Source organism: Archocentrus centrarchus, chromosome 19, assembly GCF_007364275.1.
Source record: "Archocentrus centrarchus isolate MPI-CPG fArcCen1 chromosome 19, fArcCen1, whole genome shotgun sequence".
Taxonomy (NCBI): domain Eukaryota; kingdom Metazoa; phylum Chordata; class Actinopteri; order Cichliformes; family Cichlidae; genus Archocentrus; species Archocentrus centrarchus.
The window spans coordinates 14,000,475-14,027,446 of record NC_044364.1 but is presented as its reverse complement, the minus strand read 5'-3'; the positions used below and the strand labels follow the sequence as shown (position 1 = coordinate 14,027,446).

Genomic DNA, 26,972 nt, shown 5'->3' with positions numbered 1-26,972 from the left:
AAGCCACAAAGGCTCATAATATTCAAATTTTGTTAGTTTTCAAGGATTCTAAGGTTTTTATTGTCATTACAGTACATGTGTTCACATGAGGTGAAACACACATCAAGGGCAATATATACAAAAACAAGAAACATATTTACAGTGTAGTATAAATGAGAAATATAAACAAGAAATGACAAATCAGTTTCCAGGTGTCCAGCAGATTATCTGCCTCCATCTCACCCTATTCCCAGCACCCTCTCCAGCAGTTTTGCTTCCCTTGTGTTTTTTTTTTTTTTGTGTGTGATTATGTTCACCTGTGTTCCCAGCTATTGTCACTCCCCTCATTAGCCCTTGTGTATGTATTGTCTGCTTTTGCTTTTGTGCTTTTGTCACATCCTAGGTCGTTGTTGGTTTCCTGCTGTGTTCCTAGTTTATGCCTTTGTCAAGTCTAGTTTAGTTATGTTTTGTAGTTTATTCCTGTAAATAAAACCTGAATTGAAGTTCAGCTCTTGCCTTTGAGTCCTGCTTTGGGGTCCTCTGCCTTGCCTGCCACAGCAGTACATGAAAATTAAAAAATTAAAATATTGATTATGTAACACAATTTGTCACTGTAACAAAGGAGTGACAGTGACTGAAAATGAGACTCTACACTCTGTACACCCACAGTGATAAATGATTGGATTAATCGTTAACTATCATTTACAACACTTCAGACAAAACTGATATTATTTTAAAATAGAAACAAATGTTCTTCAAGAACAAGCTCGTTCGTGAGTGGCTCTAAAGTTTAGAGTTTATTGTTTATGTTATCACTATAATGGTTGGGAAAAACATTTTCAATATACTAGTATTGAAGTTATATTCCCTAAAATAACAACAATAAACAGATGTAAGTCATACCTGAATACCCTGAACCAACAGAATCATAAACGTAAGTCTGTGAACTGTATGAAAACTGCAAACTATATTTATTTAGAAGGTTTTTCTGTTATCTTTTACCCAGAAAAACACATTTAGTTGAATATTGTGGTGTGGACAGTCTTATCTTTGTACTGTATGTATGTTTCTACATTTTTTTTACATGATGTCTGTATATAAAGTTATGCAAGACTCATTGTCAAGGAACATTTTCAATATATCTTTTAAAAGAAATCAGTAAAGATACATTTACTTTTTTCAGTTTCAAATTTGCCTCTTAATTCAGTATGAGCAAATAAATCAAAGTCCAAAACTTAGCAGATTTAATAGCAACTGTTAATATATTGATATTTCCCACAGAATTGTTGCTGTTTATTAACTAAATTGTTGCTGATCTGCAAGAAGCGGTTTTGTTTATTCAGTCTGATGGAAATACTGTCAGTGATTGCACAGTAACTTTACAACCTACTTTACAGTTTTCAGTTTATGGTTGCAGACGTAAAACACTTGTCAAGCAGGCGGCTACTTGAGTGCTTTGATCATTTTTTTTTTAAATAAAACTTTATACTTTTTTATTAAAATGCACTGAGTCATGTTTCTCAGAAATAACTCAGCCAAACAAACGATGAATGACGATTAGTCCGTTGTCGCGCCACTAAAAGAATAATCCAGTAGGATCAAGGTCAATACAGTGAGGGATTACTGCATGCAGCTGTAACCCCAAAAATGCTGCACACGCAGAAACATGAAACATAAAATGTAAAGTAAATGAAATGCAAAGTATTTTCAGACAGAATTGCATAATAAAATTAGTGCTAAATCTTTTTATAAAGGAAATTTACAATCGCGTTTTATATTGCAGAGCTATGGAAATTAAAACTTTTAACTTTCTGCATGAAATGCGAGCTTAGATCAGATACTTGTTGATCACTGAAAGTATTTTAGTAGGACCACAGGACTGGTCAGCCACACTTTTCGGCATTTTTCTCTTGAGCTCTTCCAAGAAAAGTGACGTATTATCTTTCGGTCGTTGGGTGTTTCTTACAGTCCTATCACGAGAGCGGAAGCAGATCACATGACCGCTATCATGCACACATGAATGACCATTTTTTTAAGGTTTGTTAAGCAGGAATTCATTTATTCGCCTTTCCCAGACCCTCCAGACCCATCTCGGTTTTGTGGTGAGTTCTCGTTTTCGTGCAATCGTTTGGAGCATGCACTACATGTGTGATTTATTTAAAAAGTGGTTATGTAACACGTTTTCATTATATTTATCAGACATGCATTCGCTTTTTGTCACCGTTCCCTTTCAGTTGCCTCTGCTGTTTGCTGTGCTTTACAGTTTCCTGATAGTATTTAGTGCTAAGCAGAACAACAGCCACACGGTAACAGCAGAAACAGACTCTTAAAAAACACAACTGGGCGAAGTAATCGCCTGCTACCCGCTAGCGCCGCCTTTACTCGCAGCATAATGGTACAGTGGCCGCCGGGAAACCCGGAAGAGCTGGAAGTGCGTTCAGTTTGCCGTAAAAGAAATGCCTTTTCGTATCGTTACCAAAGAAGCGCTGGTGGGCTCAGTCACACTAGGCGTCATTTTTGTCGCCGGTTATTTTATCGGTAAGTTCAAAGGCGGTCAATACTACAAAAATAATCCTTATTACGTCGTTACGACACCAGAAAAACATACAAGCAACAAGGTGTGCGCAAGGTGACTTAATGCTGTCAGAGGTGCGAACCGTAATTGTTTAGATTTTATATATTTTTATTATTATTATTATTATTATTATTATTATTGGAGAACTATGTGTGAATCCAGTTTTTGTATTTATTTTTCATTTCTTTTAGTAGTTGTTTTTATATTTTTGTTACCACAAGTTTAAAGCTTCAAAGAGGCTATATAACTCCACGTGGAAGTCTAGCCTGTGTTTGGTTTGCATTGATTTCTTATCGTAAGTGCAAAGAAACAAGCAACAAATATTCCCCCTCATGTTGTGGCTGCATCAGACACTTATTCGGGTTTTTATATTAATAAATGTTCGGTTTGGGGGTTATGCAGTTTATCTAAAGGCAAGAGCTGCAATGATGATTGCGGGTCTATAGAATTAAATATGCTGCACTCATTGATCTAGTGTTTTAGTTAAGCTTTAAATCGTGTAAATTACCTTGATATGCTACAAACTGAAAATTGTGTTGGTGCACTTTTTTTTTTTTACAAGCAGAACTCCCATTTTTTTTAAAATTCACTTTAAAAATAGGACTTTATTATGTAATGCGTCAAGTTCGTATAATCATTAGTTAACACCCATTCTGAAGCTTTCCAGTACAAAGTCCTCTTCTACTCATTTATTTGCTTCTCTTTCCAGCTTCTGCTGGTTTTAATAAAAGCAATTAAAAAGAAAATCCAACAGCTATTGAAGTGACATTTACAAGCAGACAATCTGCACGGTATGCATGCAAATAATGTTCTTCATGTGACTGCATGGGTTTTCTCCGGGTACTCTGGCTTCCTTCCACAGTCCAAAGGCATGTGGTTAGTGGAGTTAGGTTAACTGGTGATTCTAAATTGCCCGTAGGTGTGAATGTGAATAGTTGTCTGTTTCTCTGTGTTAGCCCTGCGACAGACTGGTGTCCTCTGTGCCTCTGACAGCTGGGAAAGCCCCACCCCACGACCCTGAATTGGATAAGTGGAAGAAAAAAGAAAATGGATGGATATTTGATTAACTATATCTTGGGTTTTCTGAAAGACAGATAAATTGGCTAGTAGGCCCCCTGACATCATTGTGCTCTTAAGATTTTCATATCTGTTTAATTGGTTATGTGTGCCCTCAGGAAAAAAGAAATCCTCCAGAATGAGCATTTCCAAAAGCCACTGCGAGGGAAAAAACAATCCACTGTTACAGTATGTCCTCAGTCACTCCATGAGGGAACATCCGGTCCTGAAAAAACTCAAAATGGTAAGGAGGTCTTGTACAATGTCATAAAATCTAATCAGGTTTCATATAGTATTATGAAATTTATATAACCAGCTTCCGTTCATTGCTTTCAGAGGACAATGGAAGACTCCTGGAACGGGATGATGGTTTCCTCTGAAGAGTCACAGTTCCTGACCAATTTGGCCAAACTAATCAAAACCAAGAAAGCAATAGAGATCGGTAAGGGTGTCGAATTTACCATCACACAACTCATGATGATGATGATGATGATGATGATGATGACATGTACAGCTTTTATGAATGAGCTTTGAGTTTTCTTTACCTGTTCAAACACAGTAACATTATACAACATGCACACATAAAAATTGCCTACTTGGAGGAGTTGCACAGAGTTGCACGGAAAATTGCACTGGAGCCACTTGATTAGATTAGATTTAAGATACAGTAGACCAGTGATTAAAGTAGACTAATTTTGAACCTTTTTTTGGGGGGGGGGGGGCAATGAGAGGCTCGGTACTATGACGGAAGTTCAGCACTTTCAGGCTTTCTTTGTGTTACTCAGCTGACGCAAAACCTAAAGCCCCAGTCAGATCACGATGGTGGTTATCAGCTTTCTTTGTTAAGCCCAGCTTTATGCTTCAGGCTCTGTGAGCACTCACATAAAAAAGGGTCATGTGACTTTTCTGCCCAGAAAGATCCCTATGAATGCCTCCGACTCCAGTCAGAGAGATTATCAGATGATAATGATAAAATGGTGATAAAAATATATAAATAACATCAAAAATATAAAAGTAATATAACTGTTGCAAATAAGACAAGAGATAAATTCTTCAGAAAATTGTTGATCTGGTGATTCAGCGCACAGATCAGTAAAATAAAGATTTTAACTCAAGTTAATTATTTTAATGCTGCTGTTTATTAGCGCTCTGAAACTTTAAACTTGATGCATTTAAACATTAAAGGTTACTGTTCCATGGGCTGATAAAGAAGACGTGGAAATCACTTAAGATCAAAGTGAAATTATTTGTACTGACTGAACAGATATTTTTTGGTAATAAGTATCCGATCAGTTTTCTTATCTGTACTCTAATAGTTGCAGTTCCAGTATTGTAAACCAGACTTAGCAGCAGATTAGAAACAAAGTTCAAAAATCTTTATAAATTTTTGCATCACCAGCCGAGTGACAATGTGATGCTCAGTTTGCGCTGCCGTCATTTTACAGCTGGGCTTTGTTTCGTAGTTTTAGCAAGCTACGCTAAGCTTAGTGGCTTAACAGCTCACTAACCCGTTAATTAATTTCACCTACCTTAATAGGTTAGTATCTTGTCTAGAATTTTTATCCATTTAATAACTTTAAGCCTGAGAAAGGATGATTTTGACTGTCATTTCATCATTGCAGTACTCCTGTCCTGCACATGCACACATATAAAAAGCTGATTAGAATCCTGGGAACATGTAGCTGTGCTCAGGAAATCAGCTTTCTCCAGAATATTTGCTCAAACAACGGAGGGAACTGTAATAACGGCATCAGAGCTTGCAGTGAACCTGATTACTTACTGAAGCGTGTGTGCTCCGTGCTCTTTCTGTCATCGTGCATAATGATGATTTCTCCTTGCACCTACAGGTGTTTACACAGGCTACAACACACTGAACATGGCTCTGGCCTTGCCTGATGATGGAGTTGTGGTAGCATGCGATGTCAGTGAAGAGTACACCAACATCGGCAAACCCTTCTGGAAAGAGGTACAGGTCACATCTGTGTTTTATTAAATTTAGAAACACCACCTCTAACATTGTGGGGTTCAAGTGGGGTGTGTATACTTTTTCCATTTTTCCCACATTACACTGTGACATCAAGGGTAAAAGATGTACTGTAGCTCTTATTTGACATCTTTGCAGCTGCATGTGGAGCAGATGTTTTGACAGTCCTCTCTGAAAACATCACGTGAACTATAGAAAGTCATGTGAAAGAAATTTTCTGTAACTCATCATTTAAATCATTTATTAAGCAAAAAAGATTTACAGGTGTCCCGTTTTGTTTGTTTTGTTAGCGTCCTGATATACGGCGACACTCTGCTCACTTTTTTATCTCTTTAAATCATTATTGTGTCTTTCTGATAACAGGCTGGAGTTGAGAACAAAATCGATCTACGCATTCAGCCAGCACTGAAAACATTAGGTACGGTAATGCTGCTCTTTATTTACTGTCGTACATTTGACTGAAAATCTTTTTTTTAAATATATATTTCTGTAAATGTGGGTATTAAAACATGAATTCAGTTTGTTATTTGTCAAATAAATAACAAAATAGTTTTTAGTTTTTCAAGTCTTTGACAGAGTATTAGTTTTTTCTTTTTTTATGACAGGTGACCTAATCAATTTGCTAAGTAATGTAGAGCTTTCATCTTGTATGATTTAAATATTAAAGGTTAATAAATACTTAAGTCACATTACAGCTTAAGTGGTATTTAAAGAGTGTTACATCTAGGGGTTGAAGGTGGATTGGGCAGGTGGGTGAACTTAGTTAGCAATAAGTCATAATTGACCAAGCACTTCCAGCCTCATTTTCACAAAAATTTCCAGGGTGATGATACACTTTTTTGTGATGAAGTCAGGCACATTTTCAAGCGTTGTCTGAGCAGCACTTTCTGGGGAGCCATTTTCAAATAGCTGTATCTAGAGAACTACTTAAGCTACGTCATTCACATTTTTTGGGCCAAGTATCTGCTGCTATTACTTCAGGAATGTGTACTTTCAAAAGTGCAGCTGAGGTTCAACATGAAATTCTGAATTTGCTTGAAAATGTGATAGTAGACCCTGTAAAAAGAACTGTTTCAAAGATAGGGGGCTGGGATTTGTAACACAGATTCCCATATATGAAGTGCACTCCATAACATGAAACTACTCAAATCAGATGAATTGTCTTAGAGACTGAAAGTTAAAAAAAAATATATTTTCATGCCAGTTCATTGTGATATTTGACTTTTCTAGAAAGATTAGGTGTGTGGTAGTAACATATCCAAAGTTTGTAATGCTGTTCTGCTTCAGGTTCCTGAAATGAATTTTTGAAAAATTCATATTTTTGTTTAGAGACAACACCCACAGCCTCAAAGTGTATATTTTAATACTTGTAAAACTGACAGATTTTGTGATAGAGAGCTAAAATTTCACAGTGCGTGTCTCATGCACTGGGCTAAATTATGTATGAACTATTGCCCCAGTACAGTCTTTAGCTACATAAATAATGAAGCACGAAAACTGATGAAAATTCCAGGGTGCATCATCACCCTGGAATCTTATTCAGGGAAATTCTAGATGGTTAGGCTGGGAATTTCTCGTCAATTGATATGGAATGATTTAGTTTAGTGAGCTCCAGTAGATCTTTGTGTGCAGACAGTGATTATTAGACCTGTGCTGCCTTTCTGATATTCTCTCCGATATAAGCAGATGTTACTTGAGCACTATGGCTGATTTCCAGCCCCTAGACACTATAAAGCTTGTATAAAGGGTAGAATTCACTGAGTGAATCTAGATGCTATCCTTGATTTAACAATCCAACTACCTCATTTTATACACACATATATTCATAACTGAACTAGCATTAGTTGTCTGTGCAAGGAGATGAGACAGGTGAGTCATTCACCTGCGCCTCTAACCACTGGTGAGATGTTCCAGTGCAGCTTTATTGTCCTAATATTAGCATAATCTAAGTTAGTATTTTGCAAAGTAGTAATACTGTAGTATATTACAGGCCTGTAGATGCAATAAAAACGATAGCCATCAAAGTGCCGCTAGGTTATAACTCATAAAATATACAGCCTGTATATCGTCCCAGTGGTGTTTCTTAAGCAATCATAGATATAGTTGTCTCATCTGAACCTGCATGCATGAAGTACTAGCATACAAAGACAAGCAGCACCTTCTGTGAAAAAGATCACTCAGCTCAGTTTAGCATGCAGCTAAGCTAGTCAGACTCCATAGTTTTACTAGATTTATTGTGGGCTACATACACATACACAGAAAATGTTCAAGTGTAACATTTAACCACCAAAACAGTTTTTTTCTGTTCAGGACTGCAAATAAATAACTGTAATTTGACATCTTGCTAAAAATGAGAATGTGCTTTACCATTTTTTTTCTGCCTTTTTTGTGATTAACAGATTATATAACTACCAAAAATACAAAACCACAGAAAATATGCTTTTGCGTTACTATTTTTTTGTTTGTTTATTTATTTTGTGTTTTTATTTTAGTGTGAACACATACAAACATTTGGAAAACTAATGATTTTAAGTGTAGATATGCATCCTGTTGAGCTTCATCTTCCTAACAACACAGAAGGAAGTTGTGAATTTACATATATTTAAGTTGTCTATATATTTTTATTTTTGCTCCTAAACTGCTGCAAAGTTTATTTTACATGGCTGGAATTTTAGCTACTACAACACAAATTAGAAAATTGATCAGTCTACTTGTGGGCCATTTATCACCAAGAATATTAAATAAATCTAATTTCTCAATGTCTGTCGTGAGGCTACGGGACAGCGTCACACCTGAACGCACGGATGCTGAACTGCATTCATTCAAGTTTCACAGATCTAATGTGCAGCTGTCACAGTAAAAATAAAATCAGCACTAAGAGTAAACCAAGTGGAAAAATAAATATACTTACATATGAGTTCACAATTACCAGTTTCCTGCAACATTGCTCTCTTGCCTTATTTGCAGCACCAGTGTTGGCTCTTGCCATCGTATGGGTTTTATAGCCCTTATTTATCACCCATTCTTCTGATAAGGTGTCTGACTGACGTATATGACCATCTGAAGCAGAAAACCCTGGGTTAACAAAGAGAGTTGATACTCACCGTTGTGATAGCCACTATCTCTGACTATGGTTTGCAGTTAATGCAAAGTAAGCCTAGCTAAGCCAAAGTTGCTTTGTAGTATGCCAGCAGGAGACTGTGGTGTGACAGCTACAGTGTTAAGTGATTTATTTTTTCCCCCCACTCTGTTTTATTGTCTCTTTCAGATGATCTCCTGTCTTCTGGTCAGGCAGAAACATTTGACTTTATCTTCATTGACGCAGACAAAGTTAACTATGACAACTACTACGAGAAGTCTCTGCAGCTGCTGAGAAAAGGAGGTGTCATTGCTATTGACAATGTAAGTGCTGCAACCAAAAACAAGTTCTTGCAGTGTGCCATTTCAAGCAGCAAATCCTCTATAAAAATGTCTCTCCGGTGCTGCAGGTGCTGTGGGGTGGGAAGGTGCTGAATCCGTCCCCAGATGATGCCGACACTGTGGCCATTGACAAGCTGAACAAGAAGCTATACAGAGATGCACGAGTTAATCTGAGCATGCTCACAGTGGGAGATGGAGTCACCCTGGCTATCAAACTATAGTGCATGTCAGAGATGTGCAACAATTTATACACTTTAAGAAAACAATGAGTTCCTACCACTGTGCACTACTTTAATTATACAATAAAGGGGTTTGATTTAAAATTTTGCATCAAATTAGAGGCAAGAATAAAGGTTGATTTCAGGACTTTATTGTAAAGGTAGACACACACCAACACACAAACAGCTCCCTGATTAGTGTCACAGTCCTCAAAGGGGAAGTAAGGTGGATAATTCACTCAATCTGTCACTCAAGCCACAGTGAGGAAAATAAAAATGCATAGCATTGTCTTGCAACTTAGAAGCAGCTATTATAGGTAACAGGTCCTAAACTCTTCACTCAGCATAATCAAGCCTCTCTAGGAAAGCAAGTGAAGAGCAGTCAAGAGGCTGGCTTCAGTCTTCATAGCATATTGAAGTAACCCTTCCACAGGCAGCACAGTACTACAATATACAAATAAAATCTGCAAATAAAACAAAGGAGGAGGAGCTTAAATAAGAGTAAAGTTTAATGTGCAAAATAACACCTCGGGTTTACATTCTACTTTAGCAAAGTAACAAGTTTCGCTTTTGGAACCATTCTTGGATTGTCAAACTTTAGGAAAAAAAAAAAAAAGCCCACATTTAACACCGAGTGGAGGGTTTTTCTATCATTACTTGGGGGCAAATTGGCAAAAAGAGTAACTGATTAATAAATACATGTGACTCACTACTTATTGTAACCACAATCAAAGGAAGTTGATGGAAAGGTTTCCATCTCATCAGTGCTTGTGTACTGGGGTTCTACTTTGTTTGGCTTCAAATACACATTGCTGATCACAGGAAGGCAGAAGGCCAGATTCTGCCGATATTCCTTCCTCTCCTTATGAAACGGTACAGATGATCCTCATGCCTCCAATTCCAGGCCTAGACCTACTTTGTGGCCACCAGCATTAATATTCTTCCCATCAACAAGTGCAGACAGGGTGAGTTTCATGCCTGAAATATTCGTTAAGTTAATGAAAAGAGGTCCTCAGAGATTTGGAAGTGTTTCTATAGGACATCATTAATGAGGTGGTTCTTACCAGGCCGGAGAGTCTGGGTGTATCCAACTCCAACCAAGCTGGCATTGTTTACCTTAGCCTGGAGGAAAGAAGTATTATATCATTTAAGCACAGAGTGAATGTGTTACCTCCTACTAGACTTTACAATATCTTTAAAATGTAAGAAAAAGTGAGAATGTCTTACTGATATGGAGGCACTGGAGTCTAACTGGTATTTAGCAGCGATTCCAAAGCGAGTGCCGTTGTTGCCTGCTGTCCAGGCAAGATTCACAGCAGTCTCCAGTTTATCATTAACTTTCTGATAAATAGATCCACCAAACTCTGAACCATCATTTCTGGGGGAAATTGTAATACACATTAGACCCTGACCCATAGATCGATACATTGTTTTGAAAATCATATATATATATATATATATATATATATATATATATATATATATATATATATATATATATATATATATATATATATATATATATATATATTTAAAAACATACATATTGGTGTGGAGCTGGAAGTCACCGGTTTTGTAACCAACAGCAAAGTTGCTCTTGGTCATCTTGGATTTGGCCGTGTCAAAGGTCATCTGGTAGCCTGCCAACCATCCCTCATACCCGGCCACTGCCGCTCCATGGATAGTAGGACCAGCAAAGTCTAAATCTACATCAACACCGGCATTAAGGTATTCCTTTTTGTAAGCAGTTTTGACCTTGCCACTCTTCTTGCTGTGAAATTTAAAAACAAAAAATTAAAATGAGGTTATTTAGTTAGTCACAGGTTACCAATTATGAATGAATTTCTGATCAGCAAAGAACCTACCCAGTATTAGGTGAAAATGTGGTCTCAAATGTAAGTTTCAGGCCTTTGGTGATCTAAAAAAGAAAATCATTTACTTTCCTGGTTCATTTTTTTCTAAAAAATGATCCACATTATAACCCATGACATGAATTACCTGATCCTCAACACAAATTTCTGTTCCGAGAGTGTTTTCTGTGGTCCACTTCTCCGTGAACGTCAGTCCATATTCGGCCCATTTGTACTTGGTTTCCAGGGTTCCGGTGACCTTGCTGGTGTCTACATTGGACGAGCCTGATGTTTTAAATTCCTGAAATGAACACATGAAAGAAAACATACTGGTCGGAAACATTGTTGCTGTTATCTACCACGCACAGAAGAAACACCTTCATGATAACAGACTGTCCTTATATACTTTTTTTATGCCAATTCTGATTAAACAAGAGTTCAAATTACTATGCAATTAAGCAATTTAAATAAAGTTGACTAAATTAAAAAACTGTGACAAAACTAATACCTTACTACCACCTGTGCTTTTCATGACTCCACTGAACACACTGAGCAGCATTAAACTTTTTTCCCCTCTCCTCCAATTAGCCAAAGAAAAAAGATAAATTGCTAGGTAAAGTTTTTCTTGCAGTTGTACTCATAAAGTAGTGCTGGGCAGTATGCCAGATGTACAGTATACCTGTCATGATGTCATGAATCATGTTATTTTTTCAAATAGCTCAATATGGATAAATGGAAAAAAAAACACCCACTGTGGATTTCAAAGGGTTTAAACTGATTAGACCACCTAGAGCACAGTGGAACATGATAAGAGGAAAGTTGTCATATTATCATATGACACAAAACAAAATTTAAATATAAATACAATAACTCAAACTTACTTTAAAAAGGGCAAACATCATGGCATATAACTTATTATGAAACATGGACAATGTGTACCATTACAAAGTTACATCATTGAACCGCATACTCTGTGACGCCAACTACTCAGGTAGCAAACTTGTAGGCAAACTTTGTAATGTTTGTTTGTAAATGACCTTAAACATTTTTATCCATTTAGGTTCTGCAGTTCCTTTATCTTTTGACATATATGGTGACATTTCATATCTGCAATAACAGTATTAGTATATATTACCTACATTGCACTACTGGAGATTATATTTACAATTAAACTCACCACTCCACTTGAAGACTTAGTCTTCACATCAAGCTTAACGAGCCCAAAACCTGCAAGAACAATGACAGTAAAAAAAAAACTACTTCCTTTGTTTGGAAAAGAGTTTCCAGCAGCAGACCTGACCTCTGCAGGTCAGCAAATACACACTTATAAAGCTGCCTTTTATCTTTCTTCCAGTTACCATATCCCTTATTGAAGATGTCCTTTGCTGATTTGCCCAGGTCTGCATACGCTGGAGGGACTGCCATCCTGCCTGTCACACACATGATTTCAGAGTGTAAATGATGACACAGGAGTATAGTAGTGCCAGTTAATCAAAGAATCAAAAACCATGCATGTGTGTTGACATGAGCAAAATAGACTTGTAGACATGAAGTACTTTTAAGCTCTTCCCCTGCTCTCAACTAATTAAACTTAATATAGACAAAAAAGACAAGTTGAAAAATCCCAGCTATTAAAATAGTCTTAAAGACTTGAATTGTTAAGCATTTTTATTTTATTAAATAGTTTAGTGTTTAAATGCTGTCACTAAGGAAAAAAATATATATATAATTATATTTATCTGTACTGCCAGACACAAGTATCTCTCAAGGTTAAAGTGACTTCTTCCAGTAATCAGAACATGAAGGTTATTGGTTAAGAAGCCCAAACGCTTCCTAAAGTGTCTTCTTATTTACTACTACAGCTATAAGTCATAGACTGTATGTAAAAGAGCTTTAAATGGTATTGAAATAACTAAGCAGCTGAGTCACAGGTTCAATAAATTGATGCGCTTTACTGGTGAAACTTTACTGAAATTAAGAGTTTTCGTCCCCTATTTCCATTTATTTTCCATGCAAATACTTGCAAACACAGCAACACGAAAGTGTGATAAAGGCATAAAATAGAATTGCAGACAGTCTGTTGGTAGGGGGCGTTTTCTAGCTAGCAAATAGGATGTCTGGCAGCCGTCTCTCCTACAACATAGCAAATAAAACACGAACAGCCTGAGTTTTTACTCAGCCTATTACTTACCGAGACTTACTGCTCTTTATTATACAGCTGCCAACCTGCCAGACAAGAAAAGCGGCGAAAAGAGCGAGCTGTAGGACGATATGGAGGAGATACCGCAACAACCTGCTGACCTCCGCAGGACCTGAAAATATAGCTGTGCGTTTTGTGCCCGACTGAAATATGGGTCACGTGATAACGGTGTAAATAATCCTAATGTTAATTCGAGCACAGATTATATTATTTCACAACAGAAAACTTAATTCTGAAAAAAATTACAAAATACAAATGTGTGGTACCAGTACACAGGCAACTGGAAGACCTCTAAATCTCCATGGTAACCTATATACTATTGCAGGCTGTGGGCCTATTTGTTCAGAGCTTCTGTGTAGTACTACAAATCTAAGACACATTATTCACAGGCTGCACATAATCAGGAGGAAAAAAGGCTTTGATATAATATACACTCGCTGGCCACTTTATTGAGTACACCTGATCACCTGCTCGTTCGTGCTAATTCATCTAATTAGTCATAAGGCAGGAACTCACATGTAGACGTCAGGACAACCTGCTGAAGTTCAAAATGAGTCTCAGAATAATGAAGAAAGGTGATTTAAGGGACTTTGAATGTTGCTCAGTTGTTGATACTAGATGGGCTGGCCTGAGTGTTTCAGAAATTGCTGATCTGCTGAGATTTTCCCCACAGACATTTCTATCGTTTACAGAGAATGCTCTGAAAAAGAAAAAAAATATCCAGTGACCAGCAATTCTGTGCGTGAAATGCTTTGTTGATGCCAAATGTCTGAGTAGTAATGGCCAGACTGCTTCAAGCTGATAGGAAGGCAACAGTAGCATCTCTGAACACACAACATGTTGAACCTTGGAGCAGATGGGCCACAGCAGCAGAAGACCGCACCGGGTGCCACTCCTGTCAGCTAAGAACAGGAAACTGAGGCTACAATTTGAACAGGCTCACCAAAATTAGACGATTCAGGCTGGCGATGGTGGTGTAACAGCCTGAAGGATATTTCTTGGTACTTTAAACACCAACTGAACACCACAGCATACCTGAGTATTGTTGTTGCTTACCACAGTGTACCCATCTTCTGATGGCTGCTTCCAGCAGGATAATACACTATGTCACAAAGAACAAATAATATGGGGTTTCTTGAACATGACAATGAGCTCACTGTACACAGATGACCTCCACTGGCTCTCAAGCCAACAGAGCAGCTTTGGGATGTGGTAAAACGGGATTCACATCATGGATGTGCAGCTGACAATCCTGCAGCAATTTTGTGACGCTGTCATGTCAATATGGACCAAAATCTCTGAGGAATGTTTCCAGCAACTTGTTGAACCTGTGCCAGAAAGAATTAAAGCAGTTCTGAAGGCAAAAGTGGGTTCAACCCAGTACTTGAAAGGTGTACCTAATAAAGTGCATATGCAGCACATGCAATTATACATTTCTTCATAGCTCACAGTCTTAAAAGGCTTCATTGAGTTAGACAATATGCGGAAATACAACACAAATACAATCCCTTAATATTAAAAAATACATTTTTTTTTAATATTTCTTTTTTGGAATTCAGTTTAGCTGCAGCTAGTTTCCACTTTTTTTAGTTTTATTTTAAATTGCATTACTTTCAGTATTAGTTATTTATTTCTATATTGGTGTGCACACCACCAAGTTCAAGGCTTTCCAAGATATCATTTAACTAGTAATCTCCGGTTACATCATTATTATACAATAATTGTAGAAAGAAGTAAACTGTAGTTTCAGGCACTTGATCCACCATGAGTGGTTTTTAACAATAAAATGCACATTAAAAGGTAGCTGCCGGTTTCTCTCCATCTGCATCGACAGAGCACATTCCTCACGTGGTCATGCAGCAAGTGGGGGGAAGAAAAAAGGATGCAGAAACAGTCCCATTTCAGCTCTTTAATGATGGAAATGATTGCTGAAACAAGAGGTTTTGTGGCTCCGCAGTAGCACATGAACACATCCTACTTCATCACTGAAAGGATGTGTTAAGACTATTAATTCCACTTTGAATCATGTTTCTAACATGCTGCAATGATTTATCAATGATCTCTTAAAGATGCACTCAATGAAATGTACAGGACAAGCTGGAAAATCAAAATTAAATAACACATCGTGTTTCCAACGAACACAGAGTTCGAAGCAACTGTAAACATATTTCTCTATGTGCACGCCGCTCCAACCTTGTACACAGAATATAAAAATACCTAATGACATTTATAAAATGAAATAAATTAATATAAACAAGTACATACAAATTTCAGCATCCGCTTACTACATATTAACATTGAACGATTAATATCAGGAAAAGGTCGCTGTACTTGGTCTTAATCTAGTCGTTTGCACTGTGTGAGGACATCTTAAAAAACTATACATATTCAACAGTAAACATGAATGTTTTGGAACAACTCTACACAGAGAAGCGTTTCACAGTAACACTCAAAGGTAATTGGCAAATGGAACTATATTTAAGACAGCTGGACAAAATTAGATTCTAACTTTTTGGCTGATAACATCATTTCCTTGAATGAATACTTTCCAGGAAAAAAGCAGGCAATGTGAACACTGAAAAACACAGGATTCATTGGATGTCAGTAATGTTGTCAAAATGTCTGAGTGATCTCAAGGAATGCAGAAGACTAAACAAGATGTTGCTTAACATGACAAAATATTTTTGCTATACGGCAGAATATATGTCTTTACATATTGCTTTGACAGATGTCAGTGTATATTATCAGAACTCCTTCCATCCATTTGCTGACCTACACAGAAAACAGTGGTCTCCTGTAAAGGTTTAGATGTATTTTCTAATGAGGATTTCTTACAGTCTGTAACAGATGTCATCGTATTGTAAAATGCAACTCGTGCTAAATAAAATGATATCCGTTTAGTATCACATGTCTCCACTGCAACAATGGGGCATTTTAGAAACTCTGCATGGTTTTTGTTTTAATATATATAAAAAAAAAAAAAGATAGTGAAAGCAGGTTAGGAGCTAAATCCTAAAATTTAAGAGGATATGGCTCTGTGTATCCCATCAGGCCTTTGTGTGGATCATATCAGGCGTCTTTGTCGCACACCGCCTTGGTTGGCAACTTGACAAAGCAGACCAAACAACACAGTCTGTGTCTGACAGTACTGCTGCGGGCTGGTTATTATCCAATCAGCCTCTTCAGCACAGCAGGTCTAGAAAAAGGCCAGCAGTACTCATTGGGCACCGGCCCGTTGACATTGCACTCAAAAAAGGAGAACATGGGGAACCAGATGCGAGCTCTCCGGCTCTGCTGGTAAGCCCGAGTGTTGGCCAGAGTGTGGTAGTATAGGAAGAGTCTGGTAGTGATGTAGAAGGCTATGAACACATCGATGGAGTAGTGTTCGTGCGCAGCCAGGATGAAGAAGATGCCGAAGAGGTTGAGGACCCAGGACAAAGTGTGAATAAAATTCCAGCTTCGCGGAGTGTCTGAAAGAAGAAAGAACAATACTGAGCACTTTATGTAACTCCGTGCTGAAATGTGGTAAATTGTTAAGCCTGTTAAAGGGGTCCTGTTATCGTTTTTCCTTACTTACAGTCACATACTGCTAAAATAGCGGACACTCATATTAAACACAGCCAAAGTTTTAAATAATGAACTTATGTGAAAGTGATCCCTTTGAGCTAATAGCTCAGACTGTTCGACATTCTCAATTTCACAGATTTTTTTTCCTCCTGCTTTTGGCTCATCTCAGGCACACAGCTCTTAGCTACTCATACCTGCTGTTCAAACCTTCTGTTTGCTAAAGGCAGCCAATCGGGGAAAAAAGATGGCTCAAAGGAAGGTTGGTTCAACAGGAAGAGGCGCTAAAACAGCTTGTTACAGACAGTGGAAGTGGAGACGAATCATGCAAAGTTTCACTCAGAGTCCAAGAATAAAAACATGTAAATGAAAACAATCATAATAGGTCCAGACTAAGAAAATCTAAGCTTTAAAATGTACTTGCAGTACAAGGGATGGACACTGGATGGCAACAGAGGGACACTGTCCCCAAATATGGTCACAATGTCTCCCTTATGATTTGCTACTATTAGAGGGTTTTATTCACTGTGTGTGTTTAGTGGTTTATTGTCGATATGTGACCAGATAAATTAGAATTTAACTGTTAAAACAATCATACTAATATTAACAGTTTTTTAGACATCCATCCAAATTAATAAATCATCCAAATTAATAAATCAGCAATCTGAATCTGTGACCAGGACTAATATAATTTGAAATCCAATAATCTAGAAACATGCAAATTCCCTGAAATGTGTTAGGTAATATCTAAAATGTTTATTTACAACATTCAGGGTTTTAGGGATTATTTTTGGAGTCATTCATCATTCGCCAATTTTAGTTCTTAGTTGTTTCAAGGCCTTTTCATCTCGTCTTAACATAAAAGTTTGTTTTGTTCTCGTGAAAACAGAAACAGAGGCTGCTCACATTCTGTGACAAAGAAGTTGAGCATTGTAAGGACCACAGTGTGGCCACTGAACATGTAGTCGCCGCATGTGTGAACCCCTGTCAGCGTCATCCCGAAGCCGCTCCAGATGGCCACAGCTCGCTGTAGTTTGGCCCACATGTCGCCGTAGATCTAGAAGGAAAGAAGTAAAACAGTTAATACTGTGATCTTTCAGAGAGCTTTGATACATGAGGAAAAGTCATCATGCGTTACCTTTCCTGAACACTGCAGGTGCTGCCCTGGAACAGACAGGGAGGTGACAAACATGGTGATGCAGCGCAGCATGAACACCGTCCCCATGAGGCTGCACATCCGCCGCAAAAGGATCGACCTACAAGTAGTGAAAAACGGTTAAACGTGAGGTTTTTTTGTGCTGCTGACACATTCTTGGAACCCTTGAGCACAGCTAGTGATGTGATGACAATACACTGTGGTGAGAGACTATTGAGTCTCTACCTGTGTTTGTGCAGCAGCAGAACTAGTAGCCAGATGTTACAGAGGATCACGCCGCATGCCTCGGCCATGGCGAATGCCCAGGGTATTCTAGGCACACTGTGGAAAAGGAAAAGATCAGTGCTGAAATAACATGTAAACAGATGATTTATATATTTTCTTTTGCTTAAAATCTTAAACATGACAGGAAATCAATTTAATGGTTTGGCATACTGGTTTTCCTAAACAATTCAATGCATGACCTGTGGCTATCTAAAAATAAGATGGCCTTTCTTTTTAACAACTGTCAGAGTTTATCATCCACAATACACCAGTGTGAGGGGTGCTATATTCCTCCTTTCTCACAGTGGCTCAAATCTTTTACAATCTTTTTCAAATTTTTACATATTTTCAAAACCTTTACTTTTGTGATTAATTTAACTCCCCAAATAGTTACTTGAGCTGTTGATGTAAGAAGATTTTTAACTAGCCTGAACAATTTGCCTCAGAATGCTTTATCACACACTGGAAATTCTTTTAAAAAAAAAAAAAAAAAAAAATCAGCTCTTCTGGTAGATGAAAACCCCAAAGCTGGTAATAAACAAAAGTAGGTCACCTTAAGGTCTCTTTGAACCTCAGCTAGCCCATCAGGAGTAGGTGAGGACAATAATAGAAACACTCTACGAGGAATTAGGGCAGTTGTAATGTCCACAATTTGTTGTGATGCTCAAACAGTACTGTTTGTGGCATTTTAGAGGTGATTGTTTTTGTTCTATGAAGATTTAAGAAATCCCCTGTGAGCAATTACACCCACCTGTCTAGAAAAATATCTGGCAGTGGAGGGTATGTGCGCATGTCAGGCACCCTCTCGTGCACTATGACCATGACGAACGATGTGAACCCAAACACGAACACCACGTAGACAGAGCTAAGCACTGTCTTCCAGTACTCTGGATCGAGGCGCCGCATCTGCTGCTTGTACTTCCCATTAGTGTACTGGTGGTACTCCTCTCCCACCGGTGCTGTGTCAGTGCTGTCGCAGTCTCTGCCTGGGTCTCCGTTACACAACCAGTCCAAACTGCCTCCGGAGCCCGTGGGAGAGTGGCCATCAAAAGGAAGACCCAGCTCCTCCAACACGTCAATGTTCTGTTTCTGAAGTTTACGAATGGAGACCATCAGCCGCTTGATGTCCCCCAGCACCTTGAGCTCCAGAGGCGGCGAGCGGAGGTCATACTCACTGAGGGCAAGCAGACTGGTGCCATCTAGTCGGTGTTTGTTGCACAGCAGGTCCACATAATCACAAAAGCCCTCTTCCTTCAACCACTTTGCAACGTGCTTGGGCGTCCAGCGACGGACACTCAGCTGGGTCATTTCCTCCTGATGCCAAAAGGCTAGACAGAGGAACAACCATATATCAGTTCAGCAGTATCAGTTCCTCATTGGGTTTCAAACCACCAAGCAAAATAATCTTCAGGAGAAGTTTAAGGCACACTTTATTTGCACTGAATCAGCAGTACTAACTCCAAAGAAACTATGCAAGACTGCAACGCAGACAGAAAATACATTCACTTTGTCACAAAATTATAGGTGATAAACAAATTTAAGACAAACCCTGAGCTAAACAGGAAAGCTGGGTATTCACAACTTATGCAGTCATATGAGGCAAGCACTGACAAGGATTTCCTAAAGCACAATGGAAACCACACCCTAAAAATGTAACTGAAGGAGCAGCCACATTTTTCTCCAGGCCAAACAGTCAATTAAAGCCCAAGGTGCTAGTTAATGGATGATTTGTAAGGTTTATCCCCTCCCAACACTCACACACTCTCTCTCTCTAAAAGGTATAATTACTGTTTCTAAATTCAGTCAGTGGAAATAAACACTGGATCACAAGTCTGCTCTCAGGACTGCCAAGATATCCACACACAATATTAAAATTTCTGTGTTAAGTAAAAAAATACTTGAAAAAAATGTTGTCCAGTAACTACAATCCACCTGCAATAACCCATATACATCACTAACTAACATTTAAATGAGGATCAGAAGCTCTTAGTATATTGCTACGTTAACTTCTTTCAGTATTTTGTCAGGTAACTACCTGTCCTGGCAGTCTATAAAGACAAGTACGCTGGAGATAAACATGAAAACCAACGAAAGCATCCTGTCCTTCTTCACTAGAACCCCCTGCCCACAGGGCTAATTCAGCTTATGCTAAAGACTACTAGCTCCATGGTGCTAGCTCAATCAATGCGTGTGCTCTACGGTCACTCACCAGCTCTGAGATGTAACAGAAGATGACAAAGAATTTATCTATTCGGCTAACTGACTAAGTGGCATCTTACAAGAATCAGAAGAAATCTTATTAGCGTCTCCTGAAGTGACACGAGTTTGCTGGACATCATTGCGTCCAGGCTTTGCGCTAGCTAGAAGTCCTGTTGACAACACAAGGACGTAATGTCCAGAATAGTGGCGCACGTTTAAAAAAAAAAAAAGCTTTACTGTGGCTGAACAACAGTGACACTTTATGGTGAGAAGGTGGTACTACATCGTCCTTGCATTTAACTCATGACAAAAAATAAATATGCAGTTGTGGTCAGAAGTTTACAGGTAGCGTGTGCACGGTGCATATATGAATCTACATCTTTAATTGCTTTAAAAAACAAGAACTGGGTGCACAAATTTGAATTTATTTGGGGTTTTCTCTAATCCACACAGGGTCAAGAGTAAAAAATACAGGCTCAAATATATACATACACCCCCACAAATATTTAGTTAACAGTCCATTAGCAAGTTGCACCCCGGCCAGGAGCTTTTGGTAGCCATTAAGCTTCTGGCATAATTCTGCCTGGGACATATCTCTTGTCACTGTGGTCAAATACCGCATCATTTTGTCTCATCTGACCATAAAACTTTTCCCCATAAGTACTGTAATTTACCATGTCCATTTGGGAAGCTAAAAACTTTAGTTAATTTTGGAGCAGGGGCTTCTTTCTTGCACAGCACCCTCTCAGTCCATGGCGATGGACTGAGGACAGTGATGCTGATGTTCCAGCACTTTCCAGTTTATGGCAGTTCCTTGGACTTTCCTATTGTTCTGAGTATTGGTCAATCAAATGCTTTTTATGTTGGCAAAGAGAAACTAAAAGTTATAGTCAACCATGATCATTAACAAGAAGTTAATAGGCATTGGCCTTGTCAAGTTAAAAGACATTGTAGAACCTTCAGCACTGCTTATTAAAAATATTTCAGTGAGTGTATGTATATACACGAGCCTGTATGTATGTATGCTTTTCACTCTGTGTGGTTTAGAGAAAATCCTGAATAAATTCAAACTTGTGCAACCAGTTCTTGTTTTTTAAAGTCATTAAAGATGTCTGCTGTGCATTCATTCACCCTGGGAAAAGAACAGCTCAAAGGAATCATTAAAAGCCCCAAATTACTATGACATTCACACCAATGATGAGTAGATATAAACTTTTGACCACAACTGTGTATTTTTTGCAATTGAAAGCCACAAAATTGGAAATTATGATTGAACATAAAAACATGCTTTAAAAAAAACAAATAAATACAAATTTAGAGATGTAAAGCTGACCTACATTTAGAGTAAGGTAGGTCACTGTTTTAATTTTAGACCAGGAACACCTGTCCTTGTCAGTGGCTACCAGCATGGTCACAGTGAAGCCTCTACAGTTTGAAAATGAATGTTGAGAGAATAAATCATACGTAGGTATATGCATGTAGTCAACAATGTATAATCTGCAGGAAGATAGGATAGTTTCTCCTGCCACTCCTTCTATCAAAGACCTTGAGACGGTTTTGCATGGAGGTAAAAGGTTTGGTAATCATGTGGATGAAGTTTGGCCCAATCTGTTCATTGGAGATATGTAAGTCTTTGATATTGTTCTTGATGGCTTATAAAACATAATCAGCACTAGATTTCCAGTTAGACTGATTGCTTGTTTTTTTTTTTTTTTTGCAGGTCAGTGGCTAATGATCGCTACAGTCTCTGGAAGCTGGGAATCACTCATGTTGTGAATGCAGCTCATGGGAAGATGCACTGTCAGGGAAGTCACGACTTCTATGGATCCACCGTGGATTATTATGGAGTGCCTGCAGATGACTCACCGTCGTTTGACCTCTCTCGATATTTCTTTCCCTGTGCTGAGTATATTCGCAATGCACTTGACACGACTGGTGGTAAATACCTGTCATGTTGAATGTCAGGCTCTGCAGACCTCACACTCATCTTTTCCGGAATAAAATCCCTTCTTGAACACATGCTTTATGCTCACTGTGATATTTTTCTTGTCCTTCTTCTCCAGCTCGAGTTTTAGTCCACTGTGCTGTTGGAGTGAGCAGATCTGCCTCCCTCGTCCTGACCTACCTAATGATCCACCAGCATTACACACTACTGGAGGCAATCGACAAGGTCAAAGAGCACAGATGGATTTTCCCAAACAGAGGATTCCTTAAACAGCTTCGTGCTTTGGATATGAAGCTGCAAAAGACTTCATGAGCGCACTTCAAAATAATGAAGACATTCTAATGGACATAACCTCAAAGCAGCTTTTTCTCCAGACAAATGAGAGACTTGGTGACTGTCAGTTGAAGGAGATATTGTGCTTTGACTTTAATCAGTTTGTTTCAGGAATGGAATCAAATCAAATGTATTTCCCCTAACTCTGCTGCTGTGTTTGATCTGAATTATGCGGGCTCTCTGTACAATATCGACCCTGCTCTTAATAAGAGATCAATGTAATGAACTCTCCTCTGGGCAGAATCAATTTAAAGGATATTAGATATAGTTTTTATTTAACCTTAACATTGTGTTGAAGAAACTTTTATCCATTGTGCTGCAGGTGAAATTAATCTGCACTGCATGTTCATTTTCAAACAGTTCAATTTTGGCTTTGTTTTTCTTGGTAAACACAAAAAACTTGTAGAAAACTTTCATTTTAAACTCTGGAGTGCACTCTGCTTTCCCTTTAGTGGCAAATACAGTATTTAACACTCAACTGATCAGATTTCAAACACTTTTTTATCAGTATGTTAGCAGATTTCTTGGAGTTGTCACAAATGTTCTTTGGTTTCTACCACATTTTGTGGCAATCTTTGTGAATTTGTGGATTTCTCTTCCCACTGTCAAGATTGGCAGGTCAAAGTCATGCAAAAGATCACAGGGAAAGATAAGAAAAAAAAGGAACACCATGTACTCTGTTAATGATATATTTTTCTGCTGTACCTGGCATCCTTGTCAAGGGCACATCGGGACACTTTGCATTTACACGATGAAAGCATCCTGGTCAAACGCAGCCTGAACCACCTCCTGAGAGGTTTTAGCAGTTGAATCTTTATGAATCATAATTCACCTGTCATCCAATTATCCAAAAAAAATAAAAAATAAAAAAATTCAAAACCAAGTGTTAGCAGGATCAAGGTTTTATTTTCTGGCATTTCCCACAAGTGGTGGCGGTTTCATTATCTTATTAAGGAGACAAAACACAGCAGCCTTCATGTTTCTTTTCAGCACGTCTCGCATTCCTCGAGGCTGATAATGGGGAAATCTGTTCTGAATTTTGTACACTTAACTTTTTTTTGCACATTAAAATAAATAAATAACGATTCAACCTTGCCGCTGAGTCTCAGGAATAATGGGCTCCCTCCATCCCCACCGGTGATGACTGTGTGCATCAAAACCTAGCAGGCTGGGGATCTTTTCAGATAACACCGGTCTTTGGAATGTGACAATGTGCTTCGGGTTTGCTCTGACAAAAGTGACAATACAGCCTGACAGTCTTTTGATTTCAATGGTCTCTTAGCAAGAAGAATCCTCTTCATAGAAATCCTGAATCACCAACGGCTCAGAAGCATCTCCCTCTACATTACTGGTGTTCTCGAGAACAAAAGCTAATTCTTAGTGTGTGGTGAATTGTCTGGAGCTCATTCTTAAGCGTCTCTTAAAACGGTTGTAAAAGAGCTTCTCAACTGGAAAGCTCAAAGGGGAACACACGCACAATCCTACCACACTCGTCACTTGTCAAACTGCACTTTCCCCAGCAGTTATGGCTCATATTATCAAAGTTTTTACGTACATATTCAGTTGCATTTTCCCCCCCCGCCTTCACACACTACTGTACAGCCATCAATACGGAGAAGCAGCACTTTGAATATTCAATCAATAACCGTCTTCAGGTTAAAAATGACCCGGAGACATTTATTGACTGATTCTGTATGCAACACTGGTAATGGTATTCAACAACACATCATTGCATCCACATTTTACATACACATTCATGGCTCTGAATGAAGAAAAGTCATTGCATTTCATGGTGCGAGGGAGAAGTTAATTAGTTTTTTAAAGCTAAAATGGGTGAAATTGACCTGCAACATAATAGAGGAGTTAAAATAGACATTTGCACAGCATGAGAGGCTGTTCAATGTCATGAACAGCCCCCAGCAGAGCTTAATTTTATTTTATTTTTTTTTTCAATTTTCATCCACTTTGCTTTCACATGATATTTGTGTCGGAGCGGTAAACTAGCTGCATGAAGCTGTTGTGCTGTTTCTGGTCCGTAACTGCTGAATTACACTGGACTTTCTGTCACACAACATAAGCACTTCACTTAAACATTCTGTCCATAATTACATTCGGTTATCGCTTGTTTATGGAATGATTCGTCTGTTTGAGGCTTATTAAATCTCAGTCCCACTGTGGTGTGAAAAGCACAAGCCCCGGCTGCGCTGTTTGTTGTTCTGCCCTCTGCACGAGTAAGACTACACGCTAGGTTAAGCACTAAATTGGGTAACTGTCCAGTGATAGCAGATAAACACCTGCTGGTAGACATCATCTTGAGCCGGAGAAAGTCAGGAACTGCTTTAATACAACAAACATTTGGACCAGTAATCGATCCAAGACAAGGGATTTGGGTTTAAAATGTCAGCGCTGAGAAGCAAGAGGAAAGAATGTTTATGGATGTTTATTTCCAGCCTGCAGCTGATTTCATTCATAAAGCTCTGAAGTCACCCGATGGTAAGGCTCCTCAAGGCTTCTAATATAATATTACAAGTGCTACAGTTTTCCTTTTTCAAATCCCTGTACATCACATCTTTCATTTAACTCTGCAAATCCTTATTACAGTAAACCCACTCATTCCACTCCCACCACGCTGCCCTTTCAATGTCACCTGTCAGCACAATGTAAGACAGCTTTAAGTGTATTTTCAGCCAGCTGTAATAATAAGAGTCTTACCTTGCAGAATTTAGGTATATATTGTGACCATGGCTCTTTTCAAAGAAGCTATCAAGCAGCGGACGAGTTGGGATTAAAGAGACAGTTGGGCCCAGTCTGCAAAGGGACCTTAAATGAACAAAGAGTGAATTGTAGGCACTATTTTTAGCTCGCAGCAGGGAAAAAGGAAGACCACGGCATGAGACGGGCAGTCATGTATGATATTAATAAGTCTGAGGCTTCTCACTAATCCTTTCTTCACATCCCTCTCTCCCTTCATCTTCCCTGTTCTTCAGGGAAAGTTCTGGTGCACTGCATCATGGGAATGAGCCGGTCATCGACCTTGGTTTTGGCGTACCTCATGATCTACCGTCATCTCCCACTCAAACAGGCTTTGCAGAAGCTGATCCAGAAAAGAGCCATCTACCCCAACAGGAATTTCCTGGCTTTGCTGTTGGATCTGGATCTTCAGCTGACAAAGAAAAAGAAAACATGTCAGATCCTGTAGTGAAAGGGGTGTTTACGTCTTCAGGCACAAAACTAGGCAGTGGTTTCTGGGAATAATGATGCCAGCCAGTCCGTTGATCCAACAGTCCAGACTGAAAAATTTATATCGTCATGAAATTTGGTTCCATCGGACTCAGCTGCCCGCACATTATCATTAGCACTGCAGCTTAAACTAAAAAAGCTCAGTTGCACAAATGATACTAAATAATCAGTTATTTGTAAATTAATGTTAGTATTTTCTGGAAAGAGATAAAATCTCTTAACCATTTTCTTCTGCATCATATTCTGGAAAAAGAAAAAAACAGTTTCATTTTAGAGAGGGACATATACAAATGTCAACATGTTCATGTTAGGTTAGCTCTAAAGTTAACACGCTATGTATTACAAGCTAAAGATTAGCAAATGAACATGCTAATGTAAGCATGCTGACATTGTACTGTAAATGGTAGAGCCTAACAATATGCTAGTCAATAAGCATTAAAATATAAGCCTAATAGCAATATGCATCTTAGCACATGCAAAGCATGTAAGCATTCAAGTAGAGTACAGTGCAAAAGTCTTGAGCCACCTCACATTTCTGTATATTTTGCTTCCAAGGAGTCAGGCTGTCTTGTCATTTTTAAAATGGTCTTGAGCAATAGTTCTCCAGGTTTTCTGAAGGTCTTTCAAAGTGTTTCTTTGCACGTTGGCTGCTTTTTCACTCATTTTCAGTCCAGTCCTTGTACCTGACCATTTTCAGAAGAATTTTTTTCTTTGTTTGTTTGTTTGTTTGCCAAACCATTTAACACTGGCTTCTGATTCAAGCATAAAAAGGCACCTAACTGAAGGGATGAACCAACGTTGTGTCTACACATAACAGACAAGTTAGCAAAGAAGCCACTAGCAGCATATACAACTGGATAATTTGTTCCAGTTTCTTTAGCTGAATCTACAAAAATGCCAAAGGTGACACAGTTTGACAGGCAGTATTAGTATTTTTGCACCAGCAAGGTTATTCCTGAAGAACTGTTAGCCTAAAACTTGGCATATTT

At 38.5% G+C, this 26,972-nt stretch overlaps 4 protein-coding genes across 6 annotated transcripts; 2 read left to right on the top strand and 2 right to left on the bottom strand.

Annotated features, from left to right (window-relative positions):
- The first annotated feature begins 1,948 nt into the window (after positions 1–1,948).
- On the top strand, positions 1,949–9,902 carry LOC115797918 (catechol O-methyltransferase domain-containing protein 1-like). Of its 2 annotated transcripts, none has more exons than XM_030754493.1 (7): positions 1,949–2,081; positions 3,730–3,854; positions 3,947–4,052; positions 5,458–5,576; positions 5,958–6,012; positions 8,863–8,996; positions 9,083–9,902. In XM_030754493.1, exons 1-7 carry the CDS (start codon positions 2,000–2,002, stop codon positions 9,233–9,235), a joined length of 774 nt encoding a protein of 257 aa, XP_030610353.1. In that variant the 5' UTR covers positions 1,949–1,999; the 3' UTR covers positions 9,236–9,902. The 2 variants fall into 2 exon arrangements, with proteins under 2 accessions (XP_030610353.1, XP_030610354.1); XM_030754494.1 differs by lacking the exon at positions 1,949–2,081 and adding an exon at positions 2,368–2,517.
- On the bottom strand, positions 9,724–13,428 carry LOC115797917 (voltage-dependent anion-selective channel protein 2-like). The gene is made up of 9 exons (XM_030754492.1): positions 13,274–13,428; positions 12,441–12,512; positions 12,260–12,309; positions 11,231–11,383; positions 11,098–11,150; positions 10,776–11,003; positions 10,460–10,610; positions 10,297–10,354; positions 9,724–10,210 (listed from the first exon to the last, which is right to left on the bottom strand). Exons 2-9 carry the CDS (start codon positions 12,505–12,507, stop codon positions 10,119–10,121), a joined length of 852 nt encoding a protein of 283 aa, XP_030610352.1. The 5' UTR covers positions 12,508–12,512; positions 13,274–13,428; the 3' UTR covers positions 9,724–10,118.
- Positions 13,429–16,447: 3,019 nt separating this feature from the next.
- samd8 (sterile alpha motif domain containing 8) lies at positions 16,448–20,667 on the bottom strand. Of its 2 annotated transcripts, none has more exons than XM_030755781.1 (6): positions 20,546–20,667; positions 19,018–19,594; positions 18,228–18,323; positions 17,985–18,102; positions 17,753–17,903; positions 16,448–16,752 (listed from the first exon to the last, which is right to left on the bottom strand). In XM_030755781.1, the coding sequence occupies exons 2-6, from the start codon at positions 19,572–19,574 to the stop codon at positions 16,448–16,450; spliced, it is 1,227 nt and encodes a 408-aa protein (XP_030611641.1). In that variant the 5' UTR covers positions 19,575–19,594; positions 20,546–20,667. The 2 variants fall into 2 exon arrangements, with proteins under 2 accessions (XP_030611641.1, XP_030611640.1); XM_030755780.1 differs by having other exon boundaries at positions 20,476–20,664.
- Positions 20,668–21,941: 1,274 nt separating this feature from the next.
- On the top strand, positions 21,942–22,722 carry LOC115798810 (dual specificity protein phosphatase 13-like). Its single transcript, XM_030755782.1, is given in 3 exon segments — positions 21,942–22,090; positions 22,186–22,403; positions 22,529–22,722. Coding segments are annotated over 3 exon segments (561 nt in total).
- Positions 22,723–26,972: the final 4,250 nt, after the last annotated feature.

Excerpts from the sequence above, each read along its gene's own strand:
- LOC115797918 (XM_030754493.1), top strand. The coding sequence starts at position 2,000 with ATGACCATTTTTTTAAGGTTTGTTAAGCAGGAATTCATTTATTCGCCT. Across the intron at positions 2,082-3,729 it reads AGACCCATCTCGGTTTTGTG|GAAAAAAGAAATCCTCCAGA; the intron begins GTGAGTTCTCGT and ends GTGTGCCCTCAG. Across the intron at positions 8,997-9,082 it reads GTGTCATTGCTATTGACAAT|GTGCTGTGGGGTGGGAAGGT; the intron begins GTAAGTGCTGCA and ends CCGGTGCTGCAG.
- LOC115797917 (XM_030754492.1), bottom strand. The coding sequence starts at position 12,507 with ATGGCAGTCCCTCCAGCGTATGCAGACCTGGGCAAATCAGCAAAGGAC. Across the intron at positions 12,310-12,440 it reads CATCTTCAATAAGGGATATG|GTTTTGGGCTCGTTAAGCTT; the intron begins GTAACTGGAAGA and ends TTGTTCTTGCAG. Across the intron at positions 10,355-10,459 it reads ACTCCAGTGCCTCCATATCA|GCTAAGGTAAACAATGCCAG; the intron begins GTAAGACATTCT and ends TCTTTCCTCCAG.
- samd8 (XM_030755781.1), bottom strand. The coding sequence starts at position 19,574 with ATGACCCAGCTGAGTGTCCGTCGCTGGACGCCCAAGCACGTTGCAAAG. Across the intron at positions 17,904-17,984 it reads ACCTGCAGTGTTCAGGAAAG|ATCTACGGCGACATGTGGGC; the intron begins GTAACGCATGAT and ends CTTTCCTTCTAG. Across the intron at positions 16,753-17,752 it reads CAACTTCTTTGTCACAGAAT|ACACTCCGCGAAGCTGGAAT; the intron begins GTGAGCAGCCTC and ends TTCTTCTTTCAG.